Source organism: Cebus imitator, unplaced genomic scaffold, assembly GCF_001604975.1.
Source record: "Cebus imitator isolate Cc_AM_T3 unplaced genomic scaffold, Cebus_imitator-1.0 Scaffold13, whole genome shotgun sequence".
NCBI lineage: Eukaryota > Metazoa > Chordata > Mammalia > Primates > Cebidae > Cebus > Cebus imitator.
In genome coordinates, this window is record NW_016107328.1 from 12,538,487 (window position 1) to 12,549,842 (window position 11,356).

General features: G+C 52.3%; 1 protein-coding gene across 1 annotated transcript in view; it reads left to right on the plus strand.

The window, feature by feature from the left end:
- The first annotated feature begins 1,228 nt into the window (after positions 1-1,228).
- Positions 1,229-11,356, plus strand: part of LOC108284358 (polypeptide N-acetylgalactosaminyltransferase 16-like) — an 89,088-nt gene continuing 78,960 nt past the window's right edge. Inside the window, 2 exon segments of the mRNA XM_037728813.1 lie at positions 1,229-1,317; positions 1,506-1,795. Coding sequence (XP_037584741.1) covers positions 1,619-1,795 — 177 coding nt within the window. The 5' untranslated portion in view covers positions 1,229-1,317; positions 1,506-1,618.

Consider the following 11,356-nt stretch of genomic DNA (forward strand, 5'->3'; position numbering starts at 1 on the left):
TTCTGTCTCTCAGGGTGGTGCTCATGGGACGCTTGTGGGGGGCATGATGCTGTGACCTCAGTTTGCCTGATTTCCCAGGTGGCTTCATTTGGAGGCTGGACCCTATGTGGGTGTTTGGAGGAGCCATGGTGTCCAGCAGTGCCAGCAGGAAGCAGACTCCTCACCAGCTCTTTCTGTGGCATTCAGGGACCTACTGAGTCCAGACTCACCCAGGCTGGCCGACCTCAACTCCCATCAAATCCTAGGACCACTGCAATCCCAGGAAGCTTTGCAAGGCCTATTCCTGCAGTCCCTCCCCTCCCCTCACCTCCCCCTTCCTTGCTTTTTAAGTGATTCGTCCACCCTCTATGAGAGCTTTCCCAAAGACCACCTTACAATAAATTATTTCTTCCTCTGTTAGATCCCTACTTTGTTGTTACACATCTATTCATTGAGCGCTCTGTGCCCTACCCTGTGCTGGTCTCCTAAAAACTCATCTAAGCCACTTGCCTTCCACCTGGAGTGAGGGTAGTTCGTGCCTGATTCTCAGTGCCTCCAGTGCTGGGGCAGAATCTCAATGTCTGTGTCCTCTCACCACTGCGTTTTGCACTTCGTCAAAAGGTGTCACATGGAGAGATGGCTTGTAGACTGGGCTCTGCCCACTAATTAGCTGTGTGGCCTCGGGAGAATCATCCGGGCTCTCTGGCTTCCCTTCTTTCCGATGAAATAATGCTGACGATGATATTTCAGGGTTGTCCAGGGGTCAATGAGGCGGGATGCAAGGAAGCATCGTGACATCTGGGAGCCCCAGGCCAGTGAAAAATGTGGAATGGCTGTACCCCCACTCTCCTAGCACTGGGTGTGAGGCAGCATCGTTTCCCCTTCGCTCTCTTCGAATGTCAAGTGCACCAGCTTCCAATCCCTCCTCTGGGCGGGCCTTGTCTGGGCTAATCTCGGCTGTAGATTCCAGTACAAACTCAGGACTCTCCCCCACCCAGCCGCCCCTACCCAAGGACTCGCCAAACACACCTTGAATCCCGCGCCAGAGCGCAGCCCGGAACTGCAGCTCTGCGGTGCGGGCCCAGATCGGGGGTCGCGCGTCTCCAGCCGGTGACTCAGGGCCGCTCGGTCCAGGAGTGGGTGTGGGTAGGCGGGACCGACCAGGGCCGCGCAGGGGCAGCTGCCGGGCGTTCAGTCACCTAGCGGTGGGAGCCGAGGCTGGCTCTGGCGAGTCGCCATTCTGCCGCCGGCGTCTGTCTCGCCAGGTTCCCGGGCGCGGGAGGAAGGCCCGCGCCGCTTCCCACCCGGCGCGCTTCTCTTCCAGTGCGCAGTGGCCGGGTGGGTCGGCCGGAGATGACTGGAGCGCGGGGCTGGCCCTGCGCGCGAATGAATGGGCGCCTTGGGGACGCGCGCGCTCGGGGCTGAAGGGCATTAGGACCGTGAGGATCGCTCTGCGCTCCGTCTCTCCCTAACAGCCGCCCCCCCCCCCCCCCCCCGCCAATCTCTCTCCTTTTTCTGCTCTGCAGGACTGAGCAGCTAGGCGCGAGCGAAAACAAACAGCTGGGGCTGCGAGCGCCCCCGCCCCGGCCCCGAGATCACGCCGGCCCCGGCCCCCATCCCGGGCGCCCGTCTGTCCACCATGAGGAAGATCCGCGCCAATGCCATCGCCATCCTGACCGTAGCCTGGATCCTGGGCACTTTCTACTACTTATGGCAGGACAACCGAGCCCACGCAGCATCCTCCAGCGGCCGGGGGGCGCAGAGGGCCGGAGGGAGGCCGGAGCAGCTCCGCGAGGACCGCACCATCCCGCTCATTGTGAGTATGCCCCGAGCGCAGGGCTGCGGGCTAGGGAGCAGCTGCGCGCGTCCAGCCCCTGCGCGGCGGCCGAGGGCGCGGGGCCCGGCCAGGGGCTGAGTACCCGCTGCGCTGGTCGGGCTTTGTATATGTTGGAGCATTCCTGCCCGTTGTTATGGCAACCTCTGCCTGGCGGCAAGGCCGGGGCGCACCGACTAAGGGAGGGTGACAGCGGGTGGGGGCTGGGAGAAAGTGCTGCAAGTTTGGTGGGCCCGGCGTGCGCGCGCGGCTGGGAACGTGGCGGCTCTCCACGCTCTGCGCTGCCCGGGCCGGGGTCCGGGGGGCTGCAGGAGCCTTGTGTGCCCCGGAAGGCGGCCGGACCCAGCGCGGTGCCAGCGGGCGGTGGCAGCCACTCGCAGCTGAGCGTGTAGGTGGCAGTGCGCAGCCCCTCTCCCTTCTGGGGGCAAAGGACATCGGGTGGGGGGCGTGGGTAGGGAAGGCTCTTTAGGCGCTGCGCCTGGCTTCGCGCCCCCTTCTGAGCCCGGGTCAACTTGAACCTGCTTCTTCGGCGAGGATACCCAACTCCCCCAGAATTCTCTGGGTTGGGGAGAGGTCTCGTCCTGTACCAGTCTCTCACTCCCAACATTAGGGTCCGCTACCACGGGTAGGCGGGCGGTGTCGGCGCCCAGGCTTGGCGATATCCTTGCGTGAAGTCAGCCTCGCGACATCTAAACGGGCGGAGAAACAAAGGCGGTGTGGCACAGCGGGGGCGGCGGCGGGGCTGCGGGGGCCCTTGACACTCTGGGGACCCGGGCGGGGGTGTGCGGAGCCGCAGCCGCCCTGCAGGGGGCGATCCTGCTGCCGTCTCTGTCCGAGTCCCAGGTGACTGAGCTATGTGTGGCCAGGCAGGAGCACCTGTTGAGGCGGGAGGCTTTGGCACCTGCCGAGAGCGCGCTCGGGCAGGCGCGTTCTTCCAGACTGGGCGGTTGGTGGTCCGGAGCCTCGGGCGACCCTCGGGACCTACCAGGGCGGGGCAGCCTGGTCAGATGAGGACTAGGAAGAGGAGAGCCGAGTGGGACGGGGGGAGGGAATGAGGGAGCGTGGCGATTCCGACAAGGAAAGATCTGGGCTTGGGGGAGAAGGGGTGAGGAGCTCCTCGGGGAGGTGCAAGGTCCGGAGGGCTGAGGCTTGTCCGTGGAAACGAATCTGAGGAAAGCGTCCAGAGGCAGAGCTGAATCCGGGAATATCGAGAAGTTCACTGGAGAGCGTCCCCTCATATTCCCATCCCGCCCCACATTCCGAGTCCCCTGTAAAGGAACCATTATTTCAGGTTTTGCCTGAGGAGACTGGCGGGGTGGGGTTGTGGGTTTTGTCCTAGATCCCGGTCTGGGCGAACTCTGAGGGCAAGCCTGATTAGGTGCAGTGTTCCCTTCTGGGCAGTTCTCCCAGGACAGTTTCCAAAGCACTTGTCGCCGTTTGGACAGAAAGCTGATGAGGAAAAGCCTCCTGTGCTGAGACCCCAGAGTGTTATGATCTGAGCAGAGGGACAGGTTGGAGCTGGAGCTGTCCAAACCAGCAGTGGTCCCCAGACCCCAGGGAGCTTCCTCCCCAGGAGCCCAAGCTGCCAATTCATACTCTTTAGAGGAACAGCCCTGGTCTCAGGCAAGGCAGGCTGGCCAGATGCTCTGTCCCTCTTTCCAGTGAAACGATGGGAGGAGGGAGTTGGAAGGGGAAGAGAAAGAGGCTGGGCAGGGAGGAGAGGAGGGAAGAGGGCTGAGGGGACTGCTGCTTTGGAACCCGGAACCTGAACCCTGAGCCTGGAACCCGGAACCTGGCCCATGCACCTCTCTCCTGCTCCTTCCAGAGTCCTGCAAATCCACTGGGAGGGCCGCACACATTTCTCAAGAGTCTCAGAATGGCGTAGGGGACCGCGCTGGAAGGATTCAGCACTCATTTTGAGGGGTGGGAATCGGAGGTCATGAGAGTCACTAGTAAACGTCCTCTTGTCCCTGCTTATTCCCACAGGGTTTGGCTTGCTGCAGGTAAGAAAAGGGCTCATAGCGGCAAGCTAAGCTTAAAGTATGAAGGAGTATCAGGGAGATACCTGGAAGCTGGGAAGTGAAGGTGCAGAAGAAAGGGAGGACGGAAGTCCCCCGGAGTGGGAGAGCCTTCTGTGGCCACTTAGGGGCACAGCCAGCTCCCTCTTTGTTCTTAAGCTTTAGCCCTCATGCCTGTTCCACCAGCACTGGCCCCCAGTCACGCACCACCTTTGACACTGCCTTGCATTGTATCATTGTAGTTCTCTCTTCCAATTACTTCACTTCCATGTGATTTGCAGCTGAATGTAAGTGATGCATACAGGAACTATGCTGGAAGCTCTTTGCAGCCCCACACTGATGCACACAGCAAGACTTTTTGTTTTTTTGAGATGGAGTCTCACTCTGTCTCCCATGCTGGAGTAAGGTGGCCTGATCTTGGCTCACTGCAACCTCCACCTGCCTGGTTCAAGTGATTCTCGTGCCTCAGGCTCTCGAACAGCTGGGACTACAGGCATTCGTCATCACTCCCAGCTAATTTTTGTTATCTTTAGTAGAGACAGGGTTCCACTGTTGCCCAGGCTGGTTTCCAACTCCTGAATTCATGTGATCTGCCCACCTTGGCCTCCCAAAGTGCACAGAGACTTCTTAAAGGAGTGAAATAAGATTCTTACTCATTTCTGGGAGCAGTCAATGCTTCACATCCCTTTAATGTTATGATATTATATTCATATCACCTTAATATTTTATTCCCAGTTGTAACCTGGCTCTAAGTAAGGAGGTAGGGGGATACATGTTCAAGCAGACATTAAACCCTTTGTTCAACTTAAAAGGGGCAGGTGCAGCTAGGGATTTACTTTTTCCCTGCAATTTGTGGTAACCACTTATTCAGAAACATTTTTCTGCCTAGCTGGGCCAGGACACTGCATGTGGATTTTCAGATTCCTAGAGAATGATGTGGCTAGCCCTGCTGTCCGAGGCTGGCAAATTCAGATAGGCGTCATCATCACTCCCCTGGGGAATCAGAAAGCTGAACTGGGAAAGGGAGGGTCTGCAGAAGTGCCTGGACCTGGAGGCAGCTCTGCTTTCACAATGACTGGGCTATCTGAAGCCAGCCAAGTTGCTTCTGGACCTTGGAGATGCTTGTTTGGCATTATAGGGTGTCGGCATGGCAACCGTGTGGCCAGATTTCTCGAGGAGGTCCTGATTTTTAATATTCTGTCCTGCTGTCAGCCCATGTGTCACCAATTTTGATGCAAACAATTTGGTTATGGAATCTGTAAAGCTAAAGGGAGATACTGATTCCATCCCTATATGGCTGCTTACGATGCAGCAAGGTTTGTGATTTTTCTGTGCCATACTTGACAGGCAAGGCAGTAGATTTGGGGACATCTCCTTGAATCTACACAGATGCATGCTGGCACAGGACAGCAGCCAAACTGGGAGGCAGGGCAGCCACGGCTGGCCTTGAATCTTCAGTCCTCACAGCTGGGGAGAACATTTGTGGTTGTTTTGGTCTGGGACTCAGGTTTTCCATATGCCAGTTCACTAACAGGCATGGGTGGGAGGCTAAGGTGTTACATGGAATATCACTTTACATTTTTTAAAAAGACTATTCATTATGGGTATTTTCAGTATAGGTGTACTCATTTGTGTCAACAGTCTCCTATTTAGAACTGTGAAAGATTTAGGCAAGAGTTTTCCTAAACCAGAGTTTCCTAGCTTGAAATTGGCATGCCGCTGAATGGCCATGGACAAAATACTTAACATCTCTAGACCTCTGTTATTTTGTGGGCTGAAGTTGAGTTCAAAGATTTGCAAGGTTTGTTGATCCTGAGATAAGCAGATGACAGCTCCGTTTCTAGGAGTAAGTACATGGCTTCAAGGGAGTTCTCCCAAAGAGTGTTATGAAGCTTCTGCCTATGGAGGGACCTGTTCCTGTCAGGGGAAGGTCCTGCAGGAGCCCTTGAGGCCTTGCAGGAAGCCCCACTTACCTAGCAGAAGGGGATGTAAATGATGGCTTTTCTGGTAGTGTTCTCAGACAGCAAATGCTTTAATAAGATCTAGGGGAATTTATATTTTATTTATAATGTGTGCATTTTGGAACTGTGGGAATATGATTTGCCTAAATATAATAACAGAAAGTGATTTTGTATTTAATTGGTTTAGGTACCACACTTGAGAAAGCGAGTGAGGAGGAAGAAGCACAAACACCCACAATTCCCTTTGCCAAAATGTTTGGATTTTTCTTTTCTTTTCTTTTCCTCTTTCTTTCTCTCTTTCTTTCTTTCTTTCCTTCCTTCCTTCCTTCTTTCTCCTCCTTCCTTCCTTCCCTCCCTCCCTCCCTCCTTCCTTCCTTCCTTCTTTCCTTCCTTCCTTCCTTCTCTCTCTCTCTTTCTTTCTTCCTCTTTCTTTCTTTCTTTCTTTATTGACACAAGCTCTCTGTCACTCAGGCTGGAGTTCAGTGGCACAAACATGATTCACTGCAACCTTCACCTCTTGGGCTCAAGCGGTTGATTCCCCTGCCTCAGCCTCCTGAGTAGCTAGGACTACAAGTGCGCACCACCGCACCTGGCTAATTTTTATATTTTTTTGTAGAGATAGGGTCTTGCCATGCTGCCCAGGCTTGTCTTGAACTCCTGAACTTAAGGGGATCCCCCCACCTTGGAGGATTTGGGGACGAATCCTCCCCAAAGTGCTGGGATTACAGGTGTGAGCCACCATGCCTGGCCAAAAATGTTCCGATACAAAGGGCCTGATTTCCTGTCAATGGGTTCTGTTCCTGGGCCATTTAGAGACCTACCTCGGGGACAGGGGGTCAGCCCAGAGGCAACCAAGACTGGGGGTGGGGAGGTGAGCTGGCAGCCCAAGAGTCACTTTCCTGGAAGGCCAGAGGTCCAAGGGCACAGGACTAGTTTTAGGGTGCTGTTCATTCTTCTGCAGATCTTTTATTTCTGTGCTGTAACAGCAATTCCCCTCATCCTCCAGCTGCTCTGAGAGCTTTGGGAGCATGGCTTTCTTCTCTGGTGGCTGTGTTTGCCCTTTCTGCAGGCAGAGGAAACCCTTGAGTCTGGAAATGCCATTTAAGATAGAGGTAGGCGTCCACTGTAGACCAGGGCCAGGCTGAGATGCCCATGGGACTGTCCCACTATAATGGAGGAAGCTTCCCTGAGGTCAGAGGGGAGCCTACAGCCAAGCCATCATTACAGTTACAAGGTTGAAGATTTATACCCTGTCTGCTTCTTGAGGAGACCTTAAGCACCTTCCCTATGAACAGCAGGGCAAAGATACAGGAGGCTAAACAGACTTGGAAAGGAGCAGAGGAGCCGAGCTTTCAGACATGAGTGAACTGCTGATTGTACTCGGGCAGTAAATTCAGTCCAGTTAGTCAGTGTGCTTGCCTGGGACAGTCACCGACTGTGTGTAGCTCACTCTGAAAATGGTGGCAAGTGGTTTAGTCCCTCTGCTCTGAAAGCTTGTGGTCTTTGATCCGTACCTGTCTAGCCTCCATAATCATTGTTTACTCTGCTATGTTGATGATAATGACATTCATTGGAGACCTGGATGCTGTGTGTTTTACAAGCTTACCTCTCTGAATCCCCTCAATAATCTAATGAGATAGGCACCATTGTGAGGTTCTCATATGAGCAAACAGGCTTACTCTTGCTCTGACAACTAGTAAGTCCACTTGACACTAGGTGTTTCTGACTGCAAAGCCCAAGTTCATGTCCTCCTTCCCCTGGAGCATCTTCTAGGTAAGATCCAACTCTGGTGTATCAGTACATCTTTTCTAGGGCACCCAAATCAGCACCTTGCTTTGTATTCACTCCACAAATGTTTGTTGGGGGAACAAACGCAAAAACCATACAGAACCAAATGTTAGCGTTAAGGAGGTAGGATTATGGGCAATCTCTCCTTCCATCCTTTGGGTTTTCCCCCCACGTTTTCTGTGATTAGCATCCATTGGCATGGTAATGTAAAACCAATAAGGATAATCATTTTTAAAACATATTTGATTACTGGTTAAGATCACTCGTAACTCCAAAATCAAAGTATAACCTTCTTAACCATATCTCACGCTTCTGAATCCCCATCAAAACTTAGCATTGAGCCAACTTTCAGAAAAGGCAAGAGACTTATTTCAATTATTCTGTAGGATTCCAAGGAATAGAACTGGGGCCAGTAGGTGAAAGATGCAGGGGAGAAATTTCTTTGCAGCAGAAGGAAAACATTCTCACAGAACCATCCAGTATTGGAGCAGTCCAAAGGCCAGCCAGGGTTTCTCTCCACACTCCCCGTTGGCCCATAAGTGCTCCCAACAGCAGCGGGAAAGGGAGAAAAAAAGACTCTCTGACATGAAATAGAGCCCAATTATTGCACTGCGAGAGCCCTGTACCCTGGGAAGTAGGCGGGCCCCATGCACTGAGGCCAGCCCAGGAGAGGGTAACGACCAGCAATCCATAACTGCTGCTGTGCTCCTCCCCGCCCTGTTCCTTTGGAGCTGCCAAGCAAGGACAGAGAGAGGAAGCCAAGGCTGGTCAGAGGCAAAGCTGCAAAGTCAGAGGTGCTGGTGGAGGGTCTTTCTTCTCCCAGGACTGAGGCCTACATAGGTGTTTCTGCCTGGTGGAGGCACCTTGAGTCTGACTTTCCCATATTCCCCTTCTGCTTTCCCAATCCAACCCAGGTGTGATTTCCAGGTTACCTGTCCTGTCTCCCAGAGCCCTGACTGTTGCCGCCTGGGGCGGTGCTGGCTGGCAGTGCCCCTGAGCTGTGTGCTTATGGAGGAGCCACGCCCTGCCCTGCCTGTCTCTCCACACCTCCAAACTTCAGCTGCGCCCTTGAACTACATCTGGCTAGAGACAGCATAATCACCCAGGGGACTTTGGTGAACATTTCAGACTAGATATGAATGGCAGGCCAGACGTACTTTGGGAAAGAGGGGGTGTGACTGGGAGAAGCTTGTCCATCATACTATTAGACAAGATAAGGCTCGGGCAACATTTGAGGAGGCATTGTGGCAAGTTTGCCCAGGTAGAGTCTTTCCACTTTCCCAGACCCATTAGGAACAACTTCACATTTCGTGGAAGAGCACCAGCTCCTCTTTCTTGCTATTTCATCAAGTGAGGTGTGGCTCTGTGTAGAACAGGGACAGCATTGTCTCAGAGTTCAGAGGTGGGTGACGTGCCTTAATGTGAATTGTGCTGTTACAGGGTTTTCCTGGCCCCTAGGTGGGCCAGGCAGAATGGAGTGGCCCAGGATGGAAACAGATGCTGGCTGTCAGCAGGGGATGGAGAGAGGGGATGGAGAGAGCATGGGGATGAAGTCCAAGTGATCCCACTTCTAGGCTCAGCCCTGTCCTCGAGGGACTGTGTTTCCTTGGGTGAGTCACTTCCACTCTCTGGACCTTAGTTTCCTCATCTGTTAGGTGAGGGTTGAACTATAGGATCTCAGAGGTCCCTATCAGCTGAAATCATCTTGGACTTTGTTGAACTTCTCCGGCAAAAGTGAGGTGGCCTTCAGCCAGGGCTCAGGGCCTGATAGTGCTTGAATTAAGGAGAATAAGAGCAGAGGGTGAGGTGTACAGAGACCTAGACCATGTGTGTTAAGAATGGCTGTAACCTTTAAATTCTCATAAGGAACAAGCCGGCCCTCCTCCTTCCCCTTTCTCTTCTCTTGAGATGCTGTCTGATGGAGCTACGCAGCTCCCTTCCTGCTGTACCAAAAGCCTAAGATATTTGTGAGTGTGTCTGAGAATGCACACATGCATGTATGCAGAACTGTCTATAGGTGGACTTCAGACATGTCAACAATCTAGGAAGACCAGAGGAAGCTACAGAGACCTCTTTGCTGAGCAAGAATCACAATACCCGTGGACTTTACTCGGAAGACCATAGTCTGGGAATTGACATTGTTTATAAAAATTGGTTTCAGTAGGTCAAGGGGTTGGTCATCTCCTGGTAACCTTCAGTTTTCCTAGGTTATGAATATAGTAGATTAGATGAAGCAAGATGAGGGAATTGCTAGGAACTCTGACACACTGAGAAATGACTCAGGAAGGGCCATGTGAGGTAGGAGTGACCCCTCCTGCCTCCACATACACACAGGATCAGAATGCTGAAGGCGGCATCTATTCATTCTCTTGATAATTACTTACTGAGCACGTACTATGTGCCAGGACTGTTACAGGCCTGGAAATAACAAACCAGGTAAAATCCAAGCTCTCAAGCGGCTCATATTCTATTGGAGAGAGGCAGAAAGTAAACAGAGAAAGATATATTAGGGGGTGGCAACTACTATGAAAAAAAGCAGCATAAGGAGGCAGAAAGATGGGAAAAGGATGGCCAGGGAAGGCCTCTGGTAAGACAGCATTGGAGATGGCATTCCTTGGAAAGAGAGAGTGAGCTATGCAGACATCTCGGGAGACAGTGTTCCAGACAGCCTAGGCCAGGGCACCATCCCCAGAGGGTGTGTGCTTGGAGGGGCGGCCTCAGCAGGAGGAAAAGTGCCCACAGCAGAGGCCAGACGGTTAGGCCTCACAGGCTGTGGTAAAGATAGGCTCAGAAATGCGTCCCTGAATCATCAGGAAGTGATAAATTACACTCGGTGCACAGGCTTGGTAAGTCAGGGAACTGTGTCATTCATTTCGGAACATTTTCCAGCAAGATGGTCAAATTTAGTTGTTAGTGTTGGTTCTTTTTTCTTTTTTTAAGATTTTTTTTCTCTCCCAGGATATGTGTGTGTATGAAAGTGTTGGTTCTTAAAGAGGTAAGTGTAGGTTCTTTGGAAAATGTTCTGTGTCTTAGAACACTTCATTTCCTTATAATGTGGGATTGATGTGTGTTGTGTGTGGTATGTGTGGTGTGTGGTGTTTGTGGTATGTGTACATGTAGTGTGTGTGCGCTGTGTTGTATGAGTATGTGTGGCATGTGTGATGTGTGTGTGATATTTGGGGTTTAAGTGTGTGTGGTGTAGTGTGTGTTGTGTGTGATATGTGTATGTGTGGTATGTCTGGTGTGTATGATGTGTTGGATTTGTGTATGTGTGTGTATGTGGTATGCGTGTGATATGTGTGTGTGTGAGATGTGTGAGGTTTATATATGTGTGTGTGGTATGTGTGATGTGGAGTTTGTGTGTATGTAGTGTGTGTGTGTGATGCAAGGGGTTTGTATGTGTGTGTGTTATATGTTGTGTCTGGGGTGTGTGGTGTGTGTGGTATGTGTGATGTGGATATGATGTGTGGAGTTTGTGTGCGTGGTGTGTGTGATGTGGAGTTTGTGTGTATGTAGTGTGTGTGTGATGTATGGGGTTTGTGTATGTGTGTGGTGTATGCGTGATGTGGGGTTTGTGTGTAGGTAGCGTGTGTGTGTGATACATGGGGTTTATATGTATGTGTTATATGTTGTGTGTGGGGTGTATGGGGTGTGTGCGATATGTGTGGTGAGTATATGATGTGTGGGGTTTGTGTGTATGTAGTGTGTGTGTGATGTGTGGGGTTTGTGCATGTGTGTGTGGTGTGTGTGATGTGGGGTTTGTGTGTATGTAGTGT